We start from the raw sequence: 27,983 nt of genomic DNA, 5'->3' as shown, positions 1-27,983 counted from the left end.
TTTTCGCAGCCTGTGTGAAGGGCTACACCGCCTCCATTCCTTTCTCTTTCTCTATCGACCAGTCTGCGCTTGGCCTTGTCTGAGGAACTCGCATCCTTGGCTTTCCCCTTGCAGCACAGCTGAAGAGGGGCGCTTCTACAGACCCCATCTGCATCCTAAAACCGTTCTGCAAACTAAAGGACTCAGTAAGCGCCGTGTGCGATGTTGAGACTCATCTTTTTGGCCGCTCTCGCCGGGTTCTCTCGAGCCAGTGATGTGCTTGAGTACACGGATGATGATTTCGAAAGCAGGATCGGAGACCATGAGCTAATTCTCGTGGAGTTCTTTGCCCCTTGGTGAGTCTTGTCACATGTTTTCTCCGAAGTATCAGAGAAATTTGCATAAGTGAAAAACGCGAATCCTAGCTTACTCTCTTTGCGGTTAACAGTTGAGCGGTACCCACTTGCAGAACTCTCAGTATCGTGGATGTCAGTGGGGAATTTCGTTTTGTCGGAAACGTGCAATTAATTGTGCAAACTGCATCGCTGTTTGTTGCTAACTTTAGTGGAGGCAGAACTGTCAAATTCGCTCGCTTCTTGGCGTAGGACCAGGCATTAGCATGTTAGCTATTAGTCGAAAGGCACAGGCTAATTCGCTATGTGTTTTTGCGTTTTATTTTGCGTCGCATTTTAAGAGGTGCTGCAGTTTAGTGGCACACTGAAAATGTTACCTTAAACAGTGACTAGTCGTATTTTAACTCCGCTTAGTTTCCGGTTTTTTTTTTTAAAAGAAAAAAGAGATTATGTGCGAATGAGGCTGAGGAAGTTGGGGGTGTGTCCATTCATTGTTGTAACCTTCTGATTGGCCAGGAAAGTTTTGGTGTCCACCTGGGATTGGCCCAGAGGAAATGTGACGTGTACCCTTGTGCTAAACTTGAATAAAATAAAAATGTACAGTATTCCTTATAATAAAGCACTAACGAGTACATTTTGTGCTGTCTGGTTTGCTGTCTTTTCAAACTCTGTAATTGTTTGAAAAAGGCAAATATTCACAAATTTTTATGAAGATTTAATATTTAGTCTTGGTTTTATTTTCTCAATATAATCTAAACCTTTGGGTTTTCGACCTACAGAAAACGCAAGCAATATTATAATAATGGTCTGTCTTATATTAAGGACAACTTTTATATAGGTACCTGAGAAAACATGAAGCACAGCTGTAACAATATGTGGCTAATTAAATCTTCAGTACATTTTTCATGTTTTTGCTTGTACTTACACCTGTTTCCATTTATTCAAACATAGTTAGGTTGCATCATCAGATTCCACTAGGTCTACCTTGAGGTCTTCATCTGGCTAGGCCCTAAAGTTTTGTTGTTGTTTTTTTGTTTGTTTGACTAATCCATATCTTCTGACTTTAGGTGTGGCCATTGTAAACGTTTGGCACCTGAGTACGAGGCAGCAGCCACACGTTTGAAAGGCATCGTCTCACTGGCCAAGGTACTGCACAACACAGATCACTTAACTTTGTCCACTTCAGTGTGGCTTCTCTGCACTCTGAACTGCAGTGCTCTGTGTCTCATCGAAAAGTGAGAATAATTTGCTTTTCTGCTTAGGTTGACTGCACTGCCAACAGCAACATATGCAGCAAATATGGCGTCAGTGGCTACCCAACCCTCAAGATCTTCAGGGATGGCGATGAATCTGGTCCCTATGATGGTCCCAGAACTGCAGGTATTGCCCTCATGTCTTTTAGCACTGGAAGATCTGAGAGTTAGGTGTTTAACTTGGCGTTCGATCTGCCTCTTGGAGGAATTCTTTATATGTGAAAATGATATCCTTAGTGGAATGAGGGCTATGTGGAGAGGTAACTAAAGGATACAGAGTTTTCCACAACACCAGCTTTAAAGGTAAAGGAACAAGACATGGCTAACAGTGACGGAATTTTCAACATAAAATTCATACAACTGGAACCTCGTATACAAAAGAGCATAACGTTCGTACTCTGTTAAGCTGAACTTTCAAGATAAAACCAGCAAGTTTTCTACCACAAGAGATGTGAATTGATCTCTTTGCCACATCACCCACTCATTCAGTTTGTTTGCATCTTAAATCAGTGTACAAATGAGCAGGCGACTGGTCCTGTGGCTCTTCGTTGTCTTTTTGCATCCTTCTCACCTCACTACTTCTCTTTGCAGATGGAATTGTCGGCTTCCTGAAGAAGCAGGCTGGTCCAGCTTCTGTGGTGCTCAAGGATAACGCAGACCTAGAAAAGTTTCTTGCAGATCAAGATGCAAGTGTTGTTGGTAAGCATCTAGTTAAGGAAACTTTTCTAAAGGTCTTTTTAAAGCTCTTCACTAGTAACATTCTTCATAATTTAAAGTTTAGGGTATTTTATGTTACTCACTTTTTGTTCAGACACTATTGCCGCTTTTTGCTGCTGATATTGAATCCTGGTCTGACTGACCATTCCTTCCCAGGATTCTTTGCTGATGACAAGAGCCAAGAACAGGCTGAGTTCCTGAGGGCAGCGAGCGCCTTGAGGGACAACTACCGCTTCGCCCACACAAACTCTGAGGCTCTCCTCAAAAGCCATGACATTGAGGGAGAGTGAGTAGATCTCTTTAGACGTCTCTCACCAAACCATTTAAAAATAACACTATTGCACATTTGGTCTCACCTTTGTATCTGCTGTTAGTGAAATATTTCTTTCTCTGCTTACAGGGGAGTCGTTTTGTTCCGTCCACCCCAACTCAACAACAAGTTTGAAGACAGCTCGGTCAAATTCAGTGAGGATAAATACACCAGCAACAAAATCAAGAGATTCATCCAGGACAACATGTGAGTCCTGCTTTTTAGAAGAGACACTTTGTAGAGGCATCAAAATAATCAGTCTATAAATAGTTGATCTGTTTAGGATTAAATACGAAGTCAATTTTCATTCAAAGGTACATATTTACAAGTTTGGCCCAGTGCCAACAGGAACTTGTTTGGTAGGCAGTTGTCCTCTCGGGACACAGTTCAGTTCTGGCAGTAGCAAAGAGTTTGGCACTGAATAAATATTACTTCATAGTAAATTGGCCTCAAAGTGTAATAACACCAGTAGATAATTGAATCTTCAGTTAAAGGAAAAAATGATTTTGTGACCCATTGTGTAATCAGTCTTGAAGGGGATCAGCTAAGATGGAAACTCTGCTGTTTGAGGTCTTGTTTATATTCAGAGTGTGAGTTTGACCTCAACCCACTTTATAAAGTACATGCAGTTGATCCAGGCAGATTTGTTTTGTTCCCCCCAAACATGGTTTTAATTGTATAATTCTAAAGCTCATTAATATGAAGCTTACTTTGGTTTTTTTTAATATGTTTGAACTGTCCCTTCAGTTTGAATATTTAAAGGGAAATCATGCTCGTTCTAGTTTTATATATACTATTGGATTTTGGTACTAGAGTAGCTTTGCATGATTCACATTTCAAAATGGGCTTTAATTATCCTATCTGGGGATCTAGATCTCCCTTATTTCAGTTCTGTCTGACACAAGCAGATTCAGTTGGTCTCCCTTTTAAGCAAGCCTTTTTGTGATTGGCTCTCCTTGCAGAGTTTGAACTGCAGGTGGGTGTAGCTGCAGAAACCTGAGAAAGGTTTAAGGGTATCCACTTAAACTGACATCAGAGAGAAGAAAAGAATGCACCTGAAAGTGGTTTAGCGCAAGCTGGTGTTCAGATATGCACCTCCACCACTGCAACAGCGTTACAGATAATAGGGACTTGATATGGGGTTTTTTTTTTGGGTAATAACTTTGACATTTGACGCACCTGCAGAGAGCAGTTGTTTGCTTATCTCCTCCGCGTGGTTTACAAGTGCTCCTGCTATAACCAGTCTACACATGTAGTGTTTTGGTTTGTTTGTTTTTTTTAACCCAAGCCCATGTGCACACAATGCAGGATACTCCTATTTATTTGTTATTTCATTTTGCTTCAGCATCGCAGATTTGGAGGCTAAACTCAAAGCTCTACTTTGATTGATTTATTTATTTTTTTGTGTGTGTTCTTTGTTTTTCTCAGCTTTGGATTCTGTCCCCACATGAATGACAACAACAAGGACCAGCTGAAAGGGAAGGACCTTCTGGTGGCTTATTATGATGTTGACTATGAGAAAAACCCTAAAGGCTCCAACTATTGGAGGAACAGGTAGGTGTTTGGGGGGAGGGGGGGAGCTCATTTAAGGTTTGTGGTGTTTTTCTGTTTCTGAAGCTGCCGTTTCCCTGCAGACTTTAAATCTGCACTGTGCAGAGATGGCTGATTCTCAGATCGATCTTGAATATCATAAGTTTTGTTTTCTGTTTAGTACAAGACCATGCACCTCCCCTTTGGCAGTTAGCCACATGCTAAGAAACGAAAATGAGACCAGATCTTTCTGTTTTTTTTAATACCTTAATTTAATCCTCCACAGTATTATCTTTGTTTTTGGCAGCATGATTAAAAACCATCTTGGCATCTTTCAGGGTGATGAAGGTGGCAAAGGGCTTCCTGGATCAGGGCAAGAAGCTGAACTTTGCTGTAGCTAACAAGAACATGTTCAGCCACGAGTTGTCTGAGTTTGGCCTGAATCCCAGTGGCGAACTGCCTGTGGTGGCCATCCGCACCGCCAAAGGAGACAAATACACCATGACTGAGGAGTTCTCGTAAGTCCAGGACAACTTTTCACCACAATTCCCCACCAGTGCACACACACATCACGTCACAAGTTGCTAGTTGGATTTAATAGAACCCTTGCTACATAGAGTATAACTCTAAACAGTGTAGTTTTGTGATGGTGTGGCAAAACTGTATAAAAACTGGACACCAAATATGTTATGAAATAAATGGAGTAATCTGGGAATATAATGAACAAGACTGCATGTAATTGCCAATTTGACCCCCATTCAGTTACAGATGGTAGCATTTGGGAACTGTTTAAGCTCTGTCTCATTTGCAGCATATCTGAAGTAAGAAATTGACCTTATTGGATAAAACTGATATTGACAAAGTTTAAACTTTAAAATTTATATTTAAGAAAAGGTGATATCACAGTATTTATTGCACAACTCGCCTTATCACAAAATGTATAAATGTGGTGATTAGGGATGGGTACTGGTAGTAACAGACCGAAAAGCAGCGCACATTTCGGTGCTTTATTTCAGTGGGTTTTTTGTTTTGTTTTTGTTTTTTTCCTCTTTCCTGAGCTGTGATACACTTTAGATTCTAACCAATCATTTTAACTCATTCACTGCCAGCCATTTACAAATCGGGTAACTCCCCACTGCCAGGGTTTTTGAGCATTTTTACTCATTTTTGAAGAGCCACAGAAAACTGTGTGTTATGATCATATAAACGCTGAACCTACCAAAATGAAGAACAGACTCTCTGCATTCATCCAAAAAAAAAGCTTGTTTCTACCATTTTCCATTCATTAGTAATCAGCTGTAGAAGAGAGGTGGGTTCCACCAAAAATGCCTGTTTTGACCAAAAAAAGGGAGAAAACGAGCTTTTTGTGAAAAATACATTTCAAGCAGAAAAGTGCCTTTGACACTAATATTTCTTGCTTTGTGACACCTCTAACATATAAAATAGTTTTTCACTTCTATAAAACAGAAATAACACTGAGAAAGGTTATGTTTTATCAAAACAATTTATTTACAAATATATGAAAAAATAAAATTCACTGACAAGCTGCCAGAGGTTGTATTCTAGCCCCTCCCATTGAAAAACGTAATTGACGTCTATAGACGTCAATGGCAGTGAATGAGTTAAGTTTCCGAGGATAGTAGGCGGGTCCAGGTCCGTGCGGTTGTTTTTTTTTAGTTTTTTTTTTTTTTTTTTTAAGAGCAGAGCTACAGATTAAAAATGCCCAAGGCGAAGCGGTCGAAAGTCTGGCTGTACTTCACAGCAAAATATGCAAACTCAGCAGCCTGTAACAAGTGCTTTAAGCTGATACTGTGATACTGTCAAAGGAGGTAACACCAAGAATCCGATTAAACAGCTGGCAACGCATAGCGTTTTTATTTTTTTATTTTTTAAAGCCGAGAAATGAGTCTGAGGGTCACAGAACAGGTGGAGGTTGGCAAAGCAGGCTCTCGCTTGTTGCTCGACACCGTATTTGATAGCTTGCTGTGAGACCTCACACCGTGCACATCTACTGCGGGTGGGTTGCCTGTTATCGGACCCGGAGTTTGCAACATCCCCCAAAAACCCGAAGATTAGAGTCCTGGCCCCTAGCCCTGCCAGTGTAGCAGAAATGATAACGACGGATGATGCAGCAGCAGCCGTTCTTCTCTGGGTCAGTAGCTTAATGTTGTTCGTGTGTAATTTACGTTGAGTAGGCTAACCACGTTATTACATTAATGCATGTAAGGTGAACTAGCAAACATCATCATAGCTACATGCGGCTGTCCTCTTGTTTGATGGCAGATACTCCCTTCACCCTGGCCAAAAAGGCTAAAATGACCAAAGAAAAAGTGGAAAACGGTTAAACATGAGAGGTTTTTGGACAAAGTTTGTGGGGGTTTTTTTGTCTGTTTGTTTTTTCCTCCAATTGTTTAAGCACTGCTTCCAGCCAAGAGTGATACCATATATGCCCCATAGCTTCAGGAAAGACTAACATTGTTATTTTTTTTTTTTTTACAAAAAAACAGCTGAACATGTGAGGTTTTTGGACCAATTTTGTGTTCTCATTCTTTATGGGATAAAACCTAAGCGATACCCATAGTGTCTGATTCCCACCTCGGTTGCCTAAGAAACTAATCGGTAGATGAGGCGCTTGCTAAAAGAACGGTGCCTAGTTAATGACTTCCAGCTCAAGGAGAATTGTGACTTTACTGACTCGTTGAATGTCTTTCAACAGTCGTGATGGAAAAGCTCTGGAGCGTTTCTTGCAGGACTACTTTGATGGCAAGCTGAAGCGCTATCTCAAATCAGAACCCATCCCAGAGAACAACGATGGACCTGTTAAGGTGAGATCAATTTTTTTCTGACACTTGTAAGATTTGTACTAAACACTTTCTTTGTGTATCATGGACATGCTTTATGCTTTTAAACGTACATTAAGGCTAAAGGGGGCCTATAATCATTTACAGCTGCAAATGTTTATTCTCTGCCTCGGCTGGAGTAGCTTTGACTCATTTAAGAAATGATTGTCATGCTGAGGTTTAGTGCAGTTGCCTAGTTTGTCCAGTCTCTGAGGTGAACTGCCTTCAAGTCCACTTTCTTTTTTAGTAGCTACATCTTATTTGAAAGATTTCAGCCGTGGATGGATGGAGCTCTGTGCTGTGTATAAATGCACCGTGAGGATGTGCAATTATCCTGGATACTCTGCTTAATTCAGTGACAACGCATAATCACAACTCGTATAATCGGTCTACAACACCCCCCACCCCCTTCCTTTCACACTCTTGCCTCATGTTTTGACAGCTTTAACGGAGATTAAGTTTTACTGTTGCCTAGGACTAGAGATAAAGCCTAAGGCCGTTTGTCCACTGCAGGAGCTGTCAGTCAGATTATTCCTAACAGTGGAACCCAGCACTCTCGATTGGGAACAGCAGAACAAATTTGCAAGATGGCTTAAAAAAAAAATGATAATAATTAAATGGATCAATGAGACTGCAACTCTGGTGAGGTACAAAAGTAGTGAATCAGAGGTAAAAATGTTTTCAAAAACCAGAAAGATCATTCAGTTCATTTGGAAGCAATGATTTCATCATCTTACCTCATCTGGATTACTGAGCATGCATCAGCACATTAGTAGAAACAGACAATAGCCTTTGAGTGGAGGAAGTTCTGGGTACTTCAGGTGGGAAAATGGCTGCAGTACAGAACCAGCTCTAATACCTGCAATGTCTCTTCAGGTTGTGGTGGCTGAAAACTTCGACTCCATCGTTAACGATGACAGCAAAGACGTGCTGATTGAATTCTACGCTCCGTGGTGCGGGCACTGCAAAAACCTGGAGCCCAAATACACAGAGCTGGGAGAGAAGGTGAGCGAGCGATCCTGAACTGCTGCTAGTTCAGATCTTTCGCATTAAAACAATAACATGTTCTTAAGTAACTTATCCAGAACTTTAAGTCATGTGACCTCCTGGATTAGCTTGCTTTTGTTCTGGCTTGCATCACCCAGCCTGTAGACTAGTCTAACGTGTGGATGTTAAGGTTTAGTGACTTGTCTTGGAAAGACTTAACAATTTGCCCTGTTTGTTTCTAAAGCTGGCCGATGATCCCAACGTCGTCATTGCCAAAATGGACGCCACAGCCAATGATGTGCCATCTCCATATGAAGTCAGCGGGTGAGTGCTGAGTCATTTAATGTGACGATAAGGCTTGGGCTGTTAATTAAATTAAAGGTTTATGGTCCCCCCCCCCCCAACTTCATGCTGTGGACAGTTCAAGATAAGCAGCATCAGTGAAAGTGAGCAGCTGAGTGTGGTGAATTGTTAAACTCTTTAGTAGCAGTCAAAGCAGCTAGAATATGTTTTAATTTTACAAAAAAGAGGGATGAGGAATGTGGGACAGAATTTTGCAATATTGCAGATTTTCTTTAAGCGGAACAGTCAGGACATTCTTGTACCATGTGAAGGTGTACAATTTGGGTCAGCCATAAGCTTCACGCTGAGTCCTGTATGTGACATTAGAGTGAATTTAAAGACCATATCTGTCTGCCATGATGACAGAGCATACAGTATGTTCCCTTCAACATAACTTGGAGACTGTTCCTGTATTCTCTCAGCTACATATCTTCATCACTGATAAAAGGGGGGGAGCAGAACACTGCACATGAAACTGCAGACATCCTGAAGCTTAATTACAGACTGATTATGATTAGCTGTGAGCTATGTGAGAAGCTTGACTTTGGGAAAGGTGAAGGAACTCAGGTTAACATGCATGTGTGATTACCTGTGCAGTTTGATACATGAAATCATAATCTTTGTCCTCAACCTCTGTTCTAGATTCCCTACAATCTACTTTTCTCCAGCTGGACACAAGTTGAGCCCAAAGAAATATGAGGTGAGTGTCTGTTAAAGTGCCATTCACAGTGGCAAAGTGATGTCTGTGCTTTGCTGATGAACCCTCTGCTTTCGCTGCAGGGAGGTCGCGAGGTGAGTGACTTCATCTCCTACCTGAAGAGGGAGGCCTCAAACCCGCTGGTGATGCAGGAGGAGTCCAAGAAGAAGAAGAAGAAGAAGTCAGAGCTATAAAAGCTCCAAACAGGAACTCAGTAGCACCCCTCCCTACCTCCACCACCACAACAGGAGGATTGGGGAAGAAAAAGAACTAAATTATATTCCTCTCTCTTAGTGAACTACCGAATGGTCTGAAGTCAAAGACGTGGCCCTTCCTTTAGGTCCTCATTGCACTGGGAATGCTGTGGAAGGTGGAGAGGTTTTGGCCAGGGTCTGCCCAATATTTCAAAACAAACCAATTTTTAGGGAAGATGGGATGACTTTTTTTAAAACATGAGATTTCTATTTCCCCTGGTCTGTCTACTACACCTCAGGCTGATGCACTTTGGTTTGATACAGTCTGTCATCTGTCGCTTTAGTTTCTTGTTGTTGTCATCAAAGGGGAATCACGGTAATGGTGAAATTTTCTTTATTTTCTTTTCTTTTTTTTTCTTTTTTTTTTTTTGTAACATGCCTTTGATTTTGTACATTTGGAAGGATTGTGAAATAAAAAGGCCCACAAAACCAAAATGAACTCTGAAGTCTTTTCTATCAACTCAAACGCTTGTTTGGCACACACTTAGACATAGTTGATCATTTTAATTGGAAATTAATATTTGGTGGCTAAATGTGAACAACTGATGTATCAAATCAAATCACTTTTTATTGTCACATCACATGTGCAGGCACACTGGCACAGCACATGCGAGTGAAATTCTTGTGTGCGAGCCCCACAAGCAACAGAGATGTGCAAACACAACACAAACGAGCAAAATACAAGAATGGCCAACCTGAAACTAATAAATATATGTACAATATATAATAGTGTATGCATTTCTGGATGTGTATACTAAATATTTTCCTGTGTGTGTGTATACACATTTTTACAAATTAAATAGTTAAAAAAAATGTATCTGTAGTGAAACTGAGACTTAAGCAAGGTGTGTGTGTGTGTGTGTGTGTGTGTGTGTAACATCTTCAAAAACAAATTTGAGTTATTTGGTTATATTTACCTTAAATATCACTAAACCAGCCTCTCTTGGGCTGGAGAAAGTTATCCCAATCACAAAATACTATAAATATAAGCCAAATAATCAGTGCATCTACATCATTTTTCTGATATTTACTGATCTGTAGCTTTTTTTTTATTTTTTTTGGGGGGGGTACAGTTCACATGTTGGAAATCTAGATGTTAACCTTGATTAGAAGCTAAAATGCCACCGCATTTTTGTAAATGGGGACATTTATAGTCCTACAATTAATAATGTGGGATTCACATGAGATTTATTTTAGTACCTCTCCACTGAGTGCAAAGAAAGAGAGGTGTTTTGTTAATGGGACATTTCCAAACCCTTAGGCTATATTACAGGTAGCTAATGCTAAAATCTTTATTCTTTTTTTTTTCATGTGTTTTTGGCAGCGGTCCGAATTACGGACTGTATATAACATACAAGATGAGATCACTTTATCATCTCCGTAGGAGATCAGAGAGCAACTACAGTCCCATACAAAACTGATTGCTGATGTTGCTGCAAATAGCAAAAACCCAGAGTCTCTGGAGGAAATGAAGACGCTGATGGATTCTCAGACTTTTCTTGTGTATTTATTTATTTTCATATTTGTCACGCTTACATGTTTTACATCATCAAACAAAGTTTAATATTTGACAACGCACGGGTACGCACCCAACCAATAGGCGGCGACTCCGCATGTGAGTTTGTCTGAGTAAACTAAAGAAGAAGAGATTGAACCAATGGGATTAAAGAGTAGAGGCGATTTGTCCGGGCATGTTCAGACCCTACACGTGCTGTTTCAGAAGGTAACGTAAGATATTTTTACTCTTTCTCAATTCATTTCTGTTCTCGTGTTTGTCAGCGTTCAGAAATACGTCGTTTATGCTTGTAATCGATCTCAAGGGGCGTTGTCTTATTTTTAACGCGACTTTCTGCGGCTCGCTGGGGTTTTTCTTTTTATAATCAAACTGAGAGACAAACTGTGTTTAAATACGTGGAATTTCCAGCTGAATTTAGTCACATGCAAACTCGTTTTACATGAGCTTCAGTTTTTTTTCTGAAATGTTACCGGCTAGTGTTTGATTTCAAAAGTGCCAAGCGCGTTTTTTGTAAAAAACAAAACAAAACTGTAAGCTTTTACAATCTATCAAGGCCTCGTCATATCCGGATCATCCAGGCGGATGATGTTTGGATGATGGGTGCTTTGTATATACAGCCTGAATTGTATGCTGGATTTATTATTTATCAACATGAAGACTGGCGAGGAAAAATTTTTTAAACTTTAACTTGACACCACCATCATATTTATGCCACTAAGAAGAGTCAAACTGTTAGTGTCAGGTATGTGGCCCTTAAAGGCACCCGTAAGTATGGCCACGTGTCCAGATTATTGTGGCTGGAGAATTACGATGTTCAGGTGGTATCAAATACGTTAGTCTCAAACTTTTTTGCTTTATTGTCTTCATAGTGCATGAAGTAAAAAACGGGGCTATATCAAAGTGATTTACTTTCGCATTGGCTAAAATTCCCTTTCAGGTGTACCAAAAATGCGACTATGCAGGGACAGTCCTCCTTGGGTGTTTTTCCAATCCTAAAAACGTGAAGAATTCCTCATGTTTGCAGAACATCGATACAGCCTATGGGTCTGAAAAGTGGAGCAAGTGCGCAAAATGCCTTACATTTGCATTTATTAATTCATTCATCCCTTATTTGATCGGGTCCATTTAGGGATCACCACATCTCCCTTCATTTCACACAATTCCTAGGATCCTCTTTTATCACCTCAGACCTTTCTCTGCATGTCCTCTTTCACTACATAATTAATCTACTCTGTGGTCTTTCTCTTTTCCTCCTGCCTTACAGCTTCATCTTCTCCAAGATATTCACTCTCCTGCTCATGCTCAAACCGCAATCTCAAAGTCTCTAGTTTCAGGTCATTCCAGATGAAATTTGAAGTTCTGGTTATTGTATTAGTATTAGGAATTACACTGGGTGTGGTCCTGCCTTAGCCAATCATTTCCTCCTAAGATGGTGCTTGTGATTCCACCAGACCTGCTTCATATTGCTGGTTCTATTGATGCTGTGTAAAAAGCAGATAAAGAGGGAAGCTGTGCAAAGGATGAAACTAAACTGCATGTGAAACATGGTGCTAATTTGTGCCTGGTGTATTCCTTGGGTTATCCAGGATATGCTAACCGGCTAATGACTTGTCAATCCCCATGTACTGTGTATTGTACAGGAATAGTTCATTAACAATTTTTTTTTAAATCATTTTCACATCATTTCAATAATCTGCAGTTCATGATGAGCCACATTTTTAATAAGGGTCATCACTATCCTGACTTTTGTGTTGTTTCCTCAGACATGACTGTGAAAACTGTTCCACGAATCAATGATGGCAGAGTCATCAAACAGGAGAAAAGCCTCCTCACGAGGTCTTCTCAGCAATTATCGGTATCTCTGTAAAAAAGCCATGGTGCTCTGCGCCATGGAGAATGCAAGAGCCAGGAAGAGGCATCAGGGAAAGAGGATAATCGCCAACATGAAGATGAAAAGAACGGACGCCCACCATGAATCACTTGATACAAACGTATTGATCAAAAGGTCTAAAATGAGCGCTCCAGAACAGGAAAATCAAAGCACTTTGAACTCTGAAAGCACTGATCTATCCAAACATACATCAGTGTCTGGAACAGCTAACCACCACTCTGTCATTGCGGCCCTTGGAGATCGGTGGGAGATGGACAGTGGCTTCTCCTCTGAAGCCAGTCCTCCAGCCAGTGGTCGAAGTTCGCCGTGTTTCAGCTCCTGCCCGACTACAGTGGTGGCATTGGACTGTGAGATGGTGGGGACAGGGTCTGGAGGACGTTGCAGCGAGCTGGCCCGCTGCAGCATCCTGGACTATCATGGGAACGTGCTGTATGATAAATACGTGAAACCCTGTCAGCCTGTCACAGACTTCAGGACTCGCTGGAGCGGCATCCGAAGGCATCATCTCCTCAACGCCACACCCTTCATTCAAGCCAGAGAAGAGGTACGTCTGAGTGTTTGTAGACAACAGTGATGAAAGATTTAACCTGGGCTCTAAAATAGAGACTGTTCTCCTGGGATAATCTGGTGGATTGAGGAGAAAAACTTCAGTTTAATCATTTTAGGACACTCTGTCATCATGGGGGGAGGAGGACTGTATATCAGACTTTTGTTCTATCATGTGCCCAACTTGAGTTTTTATTTGAAGAAAGTGGAATACTAACTTTTAATTTTTTCCCTTCAGCCGATAACCTTGGTGTTATCGTCACCCCACCGGCAGTGCAATAGGGTGGTGCTCAAATGAACACAATAGATGCATTAACTAAAACTCTTGGCCAAGTTTAAATCTCAATGAATCATCCCTTTTCTTTTTTTTTTTCTTCCTTGTTTTGTGTAGTACCAGGCTGAAAGTGTAAGCATGCTTGGTCTTGCTCTTTATTTGTCTATTTTAACATGTTAAAAAAATGTGGAAATGCAATGCACTACTGGAAGCTAATCGGGGCAGTACCGCTTATGTCGTCTGCCAAGACTAAGCTCAATACTAACGAAGAAGAACGTAGTGCGAACTGCAAAACAGGAGGACTGAAACAGATTTTAAAAAATATAAAAGCATTTCACAGAAAACAAAGTTAAATGCAGACTGTGTGTAGTCGAGCTTTCCTTCCACAACAGCACTGCTGCAGCGCACGGGCACTTAAAACATTGTCACTTGACTTTATGATGAGTTTAGAGCCCTTAGTCTGTCACAGGACATAAGTATGAAGACTTCAAGCTAGAGCCGAGAGAGACTGAATCTGCAAATTAGATTACAAATGAAATGCATGACAGCAGAAATCTAACCCCTGAATTCTGGAATTACTTCAGTAAACTTATTTGAATCTGTTACAGTCTAAAAAAATAAATTAAAAAAAATAAAATGTTAAGTAAATTGTCTTCCTCCTTGTTCCCTTGCATGGATTCTCACTCTCTACCTTAGATCCTCAGTATACTTGAAGGCAAAGTGGTCGTGGGCCACTCCATCTATAATGACTTTGAGGCACTGGACATGGTTCATCCCTGTCACATGGTCAGGGACACGAGTACAACGCGTCTCCTCAGCCGGTTGGCCGGTTTCCCCAGTAAATGCTGTCCCTCCCTCAGAACGCTGGCAAATAAGCTGCTGAACAGGAGCATACAGGTGAGAGCTTGAGATGAGAGGACGCTCCAAAACAAGTGATGAGCGGCTGTTTTGGAAAATTGTTCCTTTCAGGTCACAGCATTTTTCACTGAAGTTATTTTCTGGTATCTGAGACTAGATTTAGTAATATGCTCGTGTAACTGTTGTTGTAACCCTGTGGATCCTATCACTCTCTCAGGTTGGGAAGCGAGGTCATTGTTCAGTGGAGGATGCTCAGGCTGCGCTCGACCTCTACAAGCTGGTGGAGGGGGAGTGGGAGCAGGAGGTGCAGAACAAGCTGAGGGATGACGACGCTCCACTCGAGCCAAGCTTCTCCTCATCAAAGCACTACATGCAGGATGAGTACTGGCCGGATGACATCATTGCTGATGGCTAATAGGAGAAAAGTAATGGTGGGACAGTGGGAAATACCTCAGCAGGCTCCTTTTGCGTGATGATGTTCGTAGTCATCAGAGCAGGTTCAGAGAGTTAATGGAAGTCCGATCTGAATGAATGTTAGAAATGTTAAATTGAAGGTGTCCTGAATCACTTTGGAGAGAAATGCCTTTAAAATGTGGAACAAAAACACTTTCTAACTTATTGCGTTTAACATGTTAAACATGTTCAGAGCTTCTAACAAAAGACTTTTGGTTGTCTGTAGAAATGGTTGATCAAATTAGTCGTTCCAGACTTGATTGTATTTATAAAGTAAGAGTTGGTGCTCTTGTGTTTGAGGTTTGCAGTTCTCTAACAAGTATCTGCTCTTCCTTGAAAAATTCATCTATTAATTGGAAAAGATGACATAAATGTAGCTGTTCTTGAAAACACAAGATGAATGACTGCTTTTGAAATGTTAGTTACTGCCTTGATAGAAAAACTTGGAAATCACAAATATTACTATGAGCTGATATTGGTCATGTGGACTGATGTTAGCAGGGTTCGGTTAGTATTTTGATCATCTCACATTGTAAGCTGCTCTGAAATGTCCTAATAAAACTGCATCATGTTTAAAAACAAAAAGTCCCATTGTTTGATATTAGTGCTTGTGAGGATAATTTTAGAAGTTCACAATGCAGACACCTCCAGCCTCACTAAAGTCATTCCCTGATGATGAAAGACCTTTACTGTACATTCTTCTTTCAGGTTGGTTTCCTAAGCACACTGTGTCATATCAGTTCAGGTTGTGGGTTTCTGTTAGCACCAGTAGCATTACATAATGAAATCTCACTTTAAGTGTTGGGAAATAATTTGGGGATCATTCAGACCTACTATTAAGTGTCACAAATACAGGCTCAGCATGTGAAACGATGTGATGGCACCCTGGCCAAATAGGTTACAAAACCCCTTCCATAACCTGGCCCAGTATCCTCATTTAACTTGGCAAAAGCTGTTTTTAGAGGATAAGCCAAACAAAAGGAAACATACTTGTTTCCAGACAGCGATTTAACTAATGTGCACAATTTACTTTATGTAGGCGAGTGCATTAAGCTGCAGGTAGAGCTGTACATATGTTTTTACATCTCATGCTTTAATTCTCAAGCATCTTTATACACACACATACACAAATGCACACACCTAAAGGCTGGACTTGGCCCTAAAGCTCAGGCAACAAGGGAAGAACAGAGCATAGCATTGTTTGCACAATCCATCTAATTTTGCTCCACAAATCGCTTTATTTAGCAGATCAGACCTGAATTAGCAGATTACTGGTTGGTTGGCTGCCTGCACCTTCGTCATAGCATCATCAGTGACGTTAACACGGTCGAGGTCATTCTGTTTAGTTAAAACACAAGATTATTCATGTTTGAACAGAGAAATGAAATCGCCAATAATTTTTTTTGATCATGCTTCACTGTGCTGCATAAAGATAACTTTAGACATTGGTCTCGCAAAATGAAGAAAGTGACTGTTTCATGCAAAGTTGTGTGCGTGAGAACTAATCAGATCACAGAGCAGTGTGGAAAGTTTAAGATCTTCTGTGGCCACACATATGTCTACAGGCAGATCTGTGGGCTTGTGTGTGCAGATATGCAAGAAAATGGTGTATATTTTGAACCTTATTCATTATCTTAGCTGCTTCCTTTATTCCATACGTGTGACATACCCAATAGAGAAAAGATGTCTGACAGTTTTTGCTTTTATTTTTTGCTCTTGGTCATCTTTCGGTTATAGCGATAAGATTTTCTGAGTATTTCACGTGTAAAAGCAACATTCAGAGGATGATCAACCATATGAACCTTTTTGAAATGTTACCTACAGATGAAGGCGATACACTAAGCATCGCAAGAAAATACAATCACAGAGTTATGCAAAATTGGCCAGCAATTTCTGCATCAACTTCCTCAGATTAGTAACCACTCTTCTATATAAAATTCACTTCCTTGGATAATGTTTCGAGTGCACTTGAGTTTATTATCCTGTTCCAAGACGGCTTCAGAGCGTGCACAGATGGCCTCCCATGACCTTTAAACACTATTTCGAGTTGCTGAGCCACTGAAACAACTAGAGACACATTTCCACTCCCATGCATTACTATTTTTACAGCACATTATTTTCCAAAATGTGTATTCTTTGCACGTACTGTATGTTTAGTGGAAAAGTGTGTTTTGGTACAAGAAAGGTTGTTGTTTTTTCTTGGCACACCTATAATGCACCTCAAACTTTGCAGTCTCTGATCGTGAACACATGTACTTTGAGACCAAAAGTTGTAATAGTTACCTGCAGGTACCCCGAGATAATTTTGGGGTTCTTGGAGACTGTTTTCCATCAGACGATCTGCACTTAGGGATAAAATTACTGGGATGGGAAATCAAACTGCCTGCAGTTTGAAAGATAAACCTCTTGTAGATGATCTTTCTTATAGTAGTTAAAAAACATTTTACTAATTCATGGACATTAAAATGTTTTGTCTGAAGGCCTTTAAGAGTTCTTTAGGTTTTGGTATGATGATAGCACAGAGTTCAATTAAAAGCAACCCCTTGATTTTTAAATAAAGTTAAATGTCATTAGCACCATGGAACCCCATATTCTAAGGTGTCATGGGTTTACGGGGGGTTTTGGGATTTCCAAAGAACTCCCATAAAGTTCATTCTGTTCATCTGGATGTAGAGTTTTCAGTGGGAGAAATGTTTCGTCACCCATCCAAGTGACTTCTTCAGTCTCAGCTGACTGCAGGTTTCCCCAACCTTATAAACATAATATTTGCATAACGACTGAAACTAGCTCCCTGGCAAACAACGGGCTGTGAGGTCAGTTTCTTGATCATTAATATTTTCATTACCATTGATCCAGAAAAACAAAATGAAAATTCTGGAGTGGCCTAGTCAAAGTCCTGACCAGAATCTGATTGAGATGCTGTGTCATGACCTTAAAAAGGCAGCTCAGGCTCAGAAACCAGCGTAGCTGAATTACAACAATTCTCCCAAGATGAGTGGGCCAAAACTCCTCGACAGCGCTGTAAAAGATTCATTTCCAGTTATTGCAAATGCTTGCTGAGAGTGGCTCAACCTGTTATTAGGTTTATGGGGCATGTCTCGTGATTTGTCAGATAATTTATTTTAACATTTCTTCAAGAAGCCACCAACAGCACAAACACAGAGATGTTCAGTTCAGCGACTGGCCAACAGAGAAATTGTAATTTAGTTGCACTTTTGCGGTGGCTTAATTTTTCAGCTCTCTGGGTTTCTGCTCGACCCCAACAACTTGCATGAAATGTGATAAATTATGCAATTTAAGTTTGCAGAACCAGACTAACCACGTCTTCTCAATTATACCTCCAAACATGTGAAACAGAGCATTTGAACACAGTGTGTTCATCCTGGGGACTCAGCACTCACAATGGTCTCTGTTCACTCCGTTCAAGTCTCCTCGGAATGCAATCAAATCCCTCTTCTCCTTAAATCACTTCTGAACTGAAGGGTACACTTAACTTTACATCATCCTGGCCCTGCCTTTCATCACCGGAGCTCGTCCACCATTGGTTAAAAAAGCAACCCCATCACAGCTACTTCCCCCCCCCTTTCCACACTCACTGCCTCTTTTATACTGATTGAAAAGAAAAAGGAGCCTGTTGGGTGTAATCTGCTGTGACGCGACTAATCCCAACACTACAAATCATAGGTCCCATCGACACTTCTCAGCACAGACCCTGTGACTCCCCGCCAGCTACTTCACGTCTGCCTCAGGTAGGAATCGGCCTTCTTTGCTCAGATGATGCTTCCAGTTGTATTCAGTTCCTTAACTCCTGTTGTTACCAGGCAGTGGATTTGGCTCAGCTTTACAGACTTCATCTTATGTAGTAGGATGAAATTATGGATGTTTTGCTGCCTTGTTTCTCTTTTATCTCGAGGTATCTAAAAGCAGATCATTCCAGCTCAAATCTTGTGCAGTGGGTGCATCATGGGGCTGACAGTGGTTAGGTTTGAGGCGTTTCCACTGAGACCGAGAGTCATAAAAATGCAAGCACTCATGATACCACAGCTTTGGGCTGTGTAGCATGGTATTATAAAGACATATGGATGTTGCTGGTCTTTATGAATATATTTTATAAGTGCTTAATAGACTATTAGACTGCACTTTCATTTTCTTTCAAGTAAATAACTGACCACAACTAGGTTAGCTATTCAACTTTTGTTCAAATCTCCTTCATCAAGTGGTTGCATGCTGTATTATACTGTATGTATGCCTATATGTATGCACCATTGTACCAATTAAAGATTTTCTTGCTCTATATCTAACATTTTTCCCATCGACACCCACTGTGAGCCTGATGATTATGAAACTAAAAGGCTGTCAAGCTTAACTCTCCTGATAAGTCACCCAGGATTGGCAAAAGCTAAATATAGCCAAAAAGGTACCATGTGAGAGCAGAGAGGATGGGATAATTGGAGGTGAGCTTCCCTCCCTCCAAGACATCTACAGGAAGCGGTGCCTGAGGAAAGCGGGGAGGATCATCAAGGACTCCAGTCACCCCAGCCATAAACTGTTCAGACTACTTCCATCAGGAAGGAGGTTCTGCAGCATCCGGTCCCGTACCAGCAGACTGAGAGACAGCTTTTTCCATCAGGCCATCAGACTGCTGAACACGTCATAGACACCTCAGCTTCACTACTGGAACTTCAACATTATGCACTCCATACTGTATATAAATGCCACTTGTTTTGCACATATTCAACTCTGTATATTTTATTATTATTATTATTATTATTATTATTATTATTATTATTATTATTATTTTATTTTATTTTTTTACTATTTAATTTGTAAAAATGTGTATACACACACACACACACACACACACACACACACGTAGGAAAATATTTAGTATACACATCCAGAAATGCATACACTATTATATATTGTACATATATTTATTAGTTTCAGGTTGGCCATTCTTGTATTTTGCTCGTTTGTGTTGTTGTGTTTGCACATCTCTGATGCTTGTGGGGCTCGCACACAAGAATTTCACTCGCATGTGCTGTGCCAGTGTGCCTGCACATGTGATGTGACAATAAAAAGTGATTTGATTTGATTTGATTTGATTTTGAAAAGGGATTTAGAAGGACTACAGTGTGTCAGTTTTTAAGATTTAAGTGGGATTGATAAGAATCACAAGTTACCTCTTCTTTTCTTCCAGACAGGACAAGGACATTTTTAAAGAGAAGACATGGCTGTAGTCGTGAGTATCTCCACTTTTACACTCTTAAACAGACAAACAGGACAGCATTCATAAGGACAAACATCTATTCTCCATCTCAGATGGATTCAGCTGCAGCTCAAAACTTCCCAAAGGCCCATTGTTGCAGACACCAGCGATAGCCACAGTTTCTTTAGCTGCTAATCTCTGATCCCTGCTTCAGGTCGAATAGTGGTCCTCACCATGTATTTACAAGCTTTGCAGGACTCATGTGAGGGAGATTAACCAAAACACTGAAGTCTATTGATTGCGGACCTGCAACACTGGTGGACAGGCATCCTGTCTCACGTGGATTAGACGTGTTTTAAAGCTCACACAGCAAAACCCAGTCTTGTGAGAGAGTTAAATTGACATGACGAGGTACTCGGCTTTTATCCAAAGTGCTGCGCAACTTAAAAGTTTTCCTGCAGACACGTGAAACATAAACATCTTTGTGCTCACAGGGAAACGGTTTTCCATCAGCCATTATAACAAACTGCAACATCTTTAGTTAGTCTCCCCCATTACAGCAATTTTGACAGGTGACACTGCTGCCATTAAAAATGAATGTGCTTCATTCACCTGTGCCACTAAGCCAGTGAACATCCATAATGTCAAGATCCTGGAAATGGCACACCTAAGTGGAATGCATCCATTTTTAATGATGGTAATCATACCTGTGCCTTCTTACTATGATAAAATGTTTGCTCTGAACAGGGCCGACTGGGGTTTGTGTTCAAAAGCACAACTTTGTCTGTTGGTTTAAAGCATTTAATCTTTACTAAAGTGGATATAGCATGCTCAGTTTCATATTCATTTCTTGACCACAACTAGAGTAGCTTTGAATTGAGATCAGTTCCACTTATCCTTATTTTGCAGTGGGGTGGGGTGGTGGTGTTGGGGGTGTAGAGTGGTGGAGCCTATCGCAGCAATCATAGGGTGAGAGGCAGGGTACACCCTGGACACATCGCCAGTCTGTCACAGGGCTAACACCGAGAAACAGCCACCCATTCACACTCAGACCCATGGCCAATTTAGAATCATCAATTACCCTAAAGTCCCACCATATGTCTTTGGACTGTGGGAGGAGGCCTGAGACAACCCACCCAAACACAGGGAGAGCATGCAAACTCTACACAGAAAGACTTCGGCAAGATGGTGGAGTCAAACTCAGGACCTTACTGCTGTGAGGCAACAGCATTAACCACTGCGCCACCCGCTGCCCTTCAGTTCAGTTCAATTAGTTCCAAATCACAACAACATTTACCTCAACATTGTAAGGCAAGGACCCTACAATAATACAGAGAAAACAACCAGGCCACCCTTATGAGCAAGCACTTGGCAAAAGTGTGAAGGAAAAACTCCCTTTAACAGGAAGAAACCTCCAGCAGAACCATGCTCAGTGAGGGTGGTGGGTGAGGGCAGGAAAACAGGACAAAAGACAGAGATTAGTCAAGTCAAGGCCACTGGAGAAAGCCCTGTCACCTTTAGATTTGAACTGGGAGTGTGGAACTAATAAAAGCATCTGACTGGAGGAGCGCAGAGTTCGAGTGGATAGGTGCAGGCTAAGAAGTAAGATTAAATGCAAAGTTGTGTATAAACATGAACACATAGTGAGTTTAAAGAAGTGAATAAAAAAGAAACACTTTGTGCATCATGTGCACCTATTGTTGCATAACTAAGAAACTAAGGGAGGATTCAGGGTCACTTGATCCAGTCCCAACTATATGCTTTATCAAAAAGGAACATTTTTAAGCCTAATCTTAAAAGAAGACAACGTGTCTGTCTCCCGAATCCAGACTGGAAGTTGGACTTTGGGAGGTCGTTTGATTGTAAATTTACTAGTCCATTTGTTTCCCTGATTAAGTGTCTTTAAATGTTTCTGAGGAATTTGAGATTACAGGACCAATAGATTTTCTCACTATAAATAAACATTTATAAGCAACCATGACAAGCTGTAATAATATCTTCTGTCCTCAGAGTGGAACTTACCGTATGGTGTCAGAGGAGGAGCAGGCGCTCAGGGCCAAGCTGGAGCGTCTGACCGTCAAGGACCACGGACCAGTTTTTGGACCCTGCACCAACGTGCCAGACCACACAATGCAGAAGGTGATCAAAGAAATCTTTGGAATAAGATCAAGATTCATCAGAGTCACATCAGGACAAAAAACTCTTTAACAAGCAAAGGAATTGTAATGCAATGCCAGAACAACCCCAGTAAAACCTCCAGGTTTCCTTTTGTTAAAAGGGAGTTTTTCCTTCCCACTGTTGCCTAATGCTAGCTCATAGGGAGTCATCTGATTGTTGGCATTATCCCTCTATTATTGTAGCGTCTTTACCCCATTTTACGCTAGATAAATAACTCTAAATTGAAGTTTGTTTTCATAAATAAAATTAAAGTTTGAGAATATACAACTTTCAATGGTTTACTTATTAACAATGTCCAGTTTTTTGAAGGTACATCTTTGTGTTGGTGTTCCAAATTGGGAAAAAACATTAAGGCTTCATTAGGATGTGCAATACCCTTTCACAACAATAGGTGGCACCAGAAATGTAAAACTTGGGATAGTAGCCCTCCAATTGTTTGTCTTAAGTTACAAATTGGAAGCAGTGACTTTAACCTCCTAGGACCTGGCATCCACATATGTGGACATCACATTTTGGGTTATTTAGACCAAAATACTAAATTTTGCTCTACAAGGGCCTGATATCCACTTACAAGGACATTATACTGCCTCTGTCTTATCAAAATTGAAAACGAATATCCTCATATGTGGCTCTCATCTTTCTTGGAAAAGAAATCAAGTAAAAAAAAAAAAAAAAAAAAATCTGGTGATTCTTTGTTTTTACGTTCATCGGGTTCCAATCAGCCCAAATATCAAAGATTAAAAATGCATGCCATGGAAGAGTTCGGGTCTTAAAGCTGGCTTGTCATTCTTAATTGTGGTTAGACCACTACCCTATCCTATCTAAATTATCACCCTGTATCTGGTAGAACACAATGGTTTGATCAGTACGACCAACTTTAAGGGCATAAGTGAAATGAAACATGGACCATATTTATGAAAATAAACCCTTATACAACCAGGACCACTCAAATATAATCTGTGAACTAACTGCCTGGACTGGCTCCTCTCTGCAGGCCAAGGATGAGCTGAATGAGACCGATGAGAAGCGGGTGTCAGCAGTGAAGGAGTTGCGAGCAATTATTAAGGAGAAGGCAGAAGGTGGTGATGATCTGGCCAAGGGGGTGCAGGACACCTTCGGGGAGAAACCAGACAACATGCTGACCCGCTTCATTCGTGCCAGGAAGTACGACGTGCCCAGGGCTTTCGACCTTATGAAGGGTAAAATGTTCAAAATGAGCGGCTGAAAGTGGCAGATCTAAATACATGCACATCATTTCTTCCTCTGTGCATCTAAGCGTCATTATGGTATCAATTCTGAAAAGTCATGTAGCCTCACAAACATATGATTTTATAAGGATCCAGGTTAAAAAAAGAAATTAAAAAAAAAAAAAAATCTACCACCTGTAGTTAAAAAAAGCATTTTTCAAAGATGAAATGTAATCTAATAGGATTCCTGTGCTTCTACTCAGGTTATGTGCGTTTTAGGAAGGATTACCCCGAGCTGTTCGAGAACCTGACCCCTGAGGCCGTGCGCAGCACCATCGAGGCCGGCTACCCCGGCATCCTGCATAGCAGAGACAAATACGGCCGTGTGGTCCTGCTTTTCAACATCGAGAACTGGGACTACGAGGAGATCACCTTTGACGAGGTATGGTGACTCATTTCTTTTATTACACAGGAAGCTTATGTATTTTTGTCCCATCTCTGACAGGAGCTTACTAGAAGATACTATAAATATAAAACATGTTTGTCTGTGTGCATTCAGATCCTGCGCGCCTACTGTGTGATACTTGAGAAGCTTCTAGAGAACGAGGAAACTCAAATCAATGGATTATGTATCATTGAAAACTTCAAGGGCTTCACCATGCAGCAGGCATCAGGAATCAAACCCACTGAGCTCAAAAAGATGGTGGACATGTTACAGGTGGGGCGGGAAAAAATCCATTATTTTGGTTGAATTACTTTAGAGGAGAAGTAAGTAAGTAAACTTTATTTATTAAGCGCTTTTCACAGACAGACAATCACAAAGCGCCGTACACAAATATTAAAATAAACAATAAAATCAATAGACATTATATACAATGTAAAAGATCAAATGTAAATAATGTAAAAAATATAAAATATGTAGATCAACAAAAGGCTTGTTTGAACAGAAGAGTTTTTAACAGTTTTTTAAAAGAATCCACAGAGTCAAGCAAACATAAATGTAGTGGTAAACTGTTCCACACCCTTGGTGCAACAGACTGAAAGGCTCTGTCCCCTTTTGTCTTCAGTCGTGTACGGGGAACAACTAAGAGACTCTGAGTCTGTGAGCGGAGATGACGAGCAGCAGTGTATTTTATAAGAAGCTTGGATAAGTAATCTGGAGCCTGGCCATTTAGTGCTCTGTATGTTAAAACAAGAATTTTAAAGCGAATTCTAAACTCTATTGGGAGCCAATGTAAAGAATATAAGATGGGAGTGATGTGAACACGCTTGGTAGAGCGAGTTAGTAATCTGGCTGCTGCGTTTTGTATTGTCTGGAGGCGAGAGAGAGATGATTTATCCAAGCTAGTAAAAAGGGAATTACAGTAATCTAAGTGTGATGACACAAATGCATGAATGAGTTTTTCCAGTTCAGCTGAGGAAACCATATGTCGCAGTTTAGATATGTTTCTTAAATGATAGAAACAGGAACGAGACAAGGATTTTACATGAGAGTCGAGGCCCAGAGAAGAGTCAAATATTACTCCAAGATTTCGAATATTTGACTTGACAGATGGACAGAAAGAGGCAAGAACCTGACTGATTTTAGAATGTAGCTCAGGAGGAGCTATGATCATGGTCTCGGTCTTGTTAGTATTTAGAACAAGGTAGTTGCTTGAAAGACAATCAGAAACCTGGGTTAAGCACTGGACTAGGGTGGACAGCCTATCCAGCTGATGAGGCTTAAAGGACATATGGAGCTGAATGTCATCAGCATAAAAATGATAAGACAGGTCGCTAAAAGATTGAATGATACCAGCTAAAGGAAGCATATAAAAAGAAAATAGTAATGGACCTAAAACTGAGCCCTGTGGGACCCCACAGGTCAGGGCAGCAATGTCAGAGGTGAACCTGTCAGTCCTAAGAGAAAAGGTCCTATCTGATAAGTAGGAAGAAAACCAGTCTAGGGCAGAGCCAGATATAGCAGCCAAAACCTTGAGCCTGTTAAGTAGGATTTTGTGGTCGAAGGTGTCAAAGGCTGCACTAAGATCAAGCAAAATGATCACAGAACAGTTCCCTGCGTCAGATGCCATTAATAGATCATTATAGACTCTTAAGAGAGCGGTCTCTGTAGAGTGCTGCTTTTGAAAGCCAGACTGAAAAAGGGTCAAGAATGTGTAATTTACATAATAGAGACCTGAACTGATTTTCAACAATTTTTTCAAGTAATTTACTTACAAATGGCAATTTTGAAATAGGTCGGTAATTACTAGCAGAGCTAGGATCAAGATTCTGTTTTTTTAACAGAGGAGTTACCTCAGCGTGTTTAAAATAAGATGGAACACAGCCTTGCCTCAGTGAACTGTTGATGATGGATAGTAATGTGGGACCAATGCTGGTGATAGACCCAGACAGGACAGAGTGAGGTAATATATCTACAGAGCATGATGAGGATTTCATTTTACCTAAAACTATAATTAAGTCATTTAGTGTGATTGGAGAAAAGGAGGTAAATGATCCAAGACAGCAAGGGGTATCTTCATAAGGGGAGGCACTTTAGGAAATTTTGGATTTCAAGTCCATCACCTTATTTACAAAGTAATTAAGGAAAGTATTACAATCTTCATCAGAAAGCAACAGAGCATGCTGGGTTGGAGGAGAAACAATACTGTTGATGGTATCAAATAGAATTCTTGAATTATTTTTATGACGATTTATAAGATTATTGAAGTCAGAGGATCTGGCCTCTTTGACTGATTCATTATATAGGTAAAGTAGGTCTTTAAAGTGCTCACGATGGACAGTCAGACCGGTGGACTTCCACAGACGCTCTGCTTTTCGTCTGTGGAAGCAGAGCGTCCACAGCTCAAAAACCATTGTATAATAGAGTAGTCAAACAAAGTTTCAACACTTTGACTTGGCATTCATTTATGATGGGATTTTTAGATTCCTTGCCCTTCATCTTGCTCTTTGTGTTCCACCAGGACTCATTCCCTGCCCGTTTCAAAGCTGTGCACTTCATCCACCAGCCCTGGTACTTCACTACCACCTATAATGTGGTCAAACCTCTCATGAAGAGCAAGCTGCTGGAGAGAGTGAGTCAAATGAATCATATTCAATGACAACATAGATTGGTTTTAGTCCTTGTAGAGAGCATTAATGGCAGACATTAAGGGGGTTTGCAATTCAAACTGTGACCACTGTTGCCCCTTAAGTCTCTGATATATAAACCTATCATCAGCCAAGCTCAAGATATCCTTTATATTTTGGTTTGAGTGCAGGAGAGCTGTAATATGCAACGTGACAGCATCTGACTTGACATGAACCTGCTTGGCAAAAAGTAGCAAAAACAGTTTTGCATTTTTTCTAATAAAACAAGACTTTCATACATACTCGACAGTCAAGTACCACTGTATTAATTCAATAATGTGTTGGTCTGGATCCTTCAGTTTGCTTCTGAAAGGATTTTGATGTGTGTTTCACTCTGATTAACAGAGCTGAATCTAATAACCATAATGCCACTCTAAAAATTGGTTTTATGGTGCGCTTAAGCAATACGTTTGAGTCTGTCAGGATATTCGATACAAGGATATTAAATTAATTTATGACTTTGACATTTGGCTGCTGAAGGATAGCACACACTTTTAAGCATCTCTAACAGCTGCGGATGTTCGTTTTAGGTGTTCGTGCACGGAGACGAGTTGGAAAATTACTACAAGGAGTTTGATGCCGAAATTCTCCCTGCCGAGTTTGACGGAAAAGGTCCCAAGTACGACGGCAAGGCCACAGCAGCCAAGCTGTTTGACTAGACATCCTCAGTCCTTTTGCCAATGAGGTCGAGAGCCTTTACGTATTATAAACCCTATAGACTGTGAAGAATCAACGCCCAATCTAGCTGTGTGGTTGTAGGAACTAAAGTTATGAATGAAAGTCGTGACTGTGTTAGAAGGTAAAATGATATTGTACTGCACAGGTCCTGGTAAAGCACATTCAAGACAAAAACTAGACAAGCCATCCCAGTGACACCGTATAGTTTGAATTTTCTAGTTGATGACCATCAAAAGTGCCATACATGCTCCAAATAACTACAGAGTGCATACACTTCATGTATTTGCTTGTCTTTCTTTGAAAGTCAGTCCTATGATAAGTAAAACTTACTTCTAACTCATTACAGTGAACATTTTAGTGTTTGTATTTATTTACTTTTTGCCAATTCTGTATTTTTTTTTTAGCAGAATAAGCAGTCCAGTCCAAATTATCTCGCTCAGGCCAGGACTTTTTTTCGTTGGTGCAATTAAGATAAATTTTAGTCCAATTAGCATCAATCTTGTCACAGGGTTCCCCTTTTTATCACTAGAACCATAACCAATAAATTAATAAATAAATAAATAAATAAATGCAGATAAGTAAATGTACACAGTGGTGGATTAGCTGTGACAATCACTTTTAGTTCATTCCAAACCCAAGTACATGGACTGAATGACTGGCTGCCTTGGAGGCAGTTGTCAATCTTAAAAGAAAAAGAAGAAGAAGAAGAAGCAGAAGAAGCAGCATGGTTTGGTACTGGTGTGAAGTGTACAGAAGCTTATGATTATGGACCAAAAAAATAAAATAAAATAAAATAAAAGTC

The 27,983-nt window shown here is 40.5% G+C and overlaps 3 protein-coding genes across 5 annotated transcripts; all 3 read left to right on the top strand.

The window, feature by feature from the left end:
• The first annotated feature begins 20 nt into the window (after positions 1 to 20).
• On the top strand, positions 21 to 9,697 carry pdia3 (protein disulfide isomerase family A, member 3). The gene is made up of 13 exons (XM_085462515.1): positions 21 to 335; positions 1,400 to 1,478; positions 1,595 to 1,712; positions 2,177 to 2,284; positions 2,459 to 2,588; positions 2,703 to 2,819; positions 4,041 to 4,166; positions 4,481 to 4,660; positions 6,859 to 6,967; positions 7,859 to 7,987; positions 8,214 to 8,293; positions 8,954 to 9,011; positions 9,092 to 9,697. The coding sequence occupies exons 1-13, from the start codon at positions 202 to 204 to the stop codon at positions 9,200 to 9,202; spliced, it is 1,479 nt and encodes a 492-aa protein (XP_085318641.1). The 5' UTR covers positions 21 to 201; the 3' UTR covers positions 9,203 to 9,697.
• A 1,204-nt stretch (positions 9,698 to 10,901) lies between these two features.
• isg20 (interferon stimulated exonuclease gene) lies at positions 10,902 to 14,990 on the top strand. 3 transcript variants are annotated; one of them, XM_085462512.1, is made up of 4 exons: positions 10,902 to 10,985; positions 12,542 to 13,213; positions 14,186 to 14,386; positions 14,565 to 14,990. In XM_085462512.1, the coding sequence occupies exons 2-4, from the start codon at positions 12,572 to 12,574 to the stop codon at positions 14,760 to 14,762; spliced, it is 1,041 nt and encodes a 346-aa protein (XP_085318638.1). In that variant the 5' UTR covers positions 10,902 to 10,985; positions 12,542 to 12,571; the 3' UTR covers positions 14,763 to 14,990. The 3 variants fall into 3 exon arrangements, with proteins under 3 accessions (XP_085318638.1, XP_085318639.1, XP_085318640.1); XM_085462513.1 differs by lacking the exon at positions 10,902 to 10,985 and adding an exon at positions 11,010 to 11,520; XM_085462514.1 differs by lacking the exon at positions 10,902 to 10,985 and adding an exon at positions 11,544 to 11,840.
• A 5,032-nt stretch (positions 14,991 to 20,022) lies between these two features.
• rlbp1b (retinaldehyde binding protein 1b) lies at positions 20,023 to 27,526 on the top strand. Its single transcript, XM_085462511.1, has 7 exons — positions 20,023 to 20,042; positions 22,020 to 22,148; positions 23,182 to 23,386; positions 23,638 to 23,816; positions 23,934 to 24,092; positions 26,338 to 26,448; positions 27,034 to 27,526. Exons 1-7 carry the CDS (start codon positions 20,031 to 20,033, stop codon positions 27,160 to 27,162), a joined length of 924 nt encoding a protein of 307 aa, XP_085318637.1. The 5' UTR covers positions 20,023 to 20,030; the 3' UTR covers positions 27,163 to 27,526.
• Positions 27,527 to 27,983: the final 457 nt, after the last annotated feature.

Source organism: Copadichromis virginalis, linkage group LG7 (assembly GCF_057382275.1).
Source record: "Copadichromis virginalis isolate Kocher_CV1m ecotype Utaka linkage group LG7, C_Virginalis_male_GT1.1, whole genome shotgun sequence".
Classification (NCBI taxonomy): Eukaryota; Metazoa; Chordata; class Actinopteri; order Cichliformes; family Cichlidae; genus Copadichromis; species Copadichromis virginalis.
The sequence above is the reverse complement of the archived record's forward strand: the minus strand, read 5'-3'. Positions and strand labels throughout refer to the sequence as shown.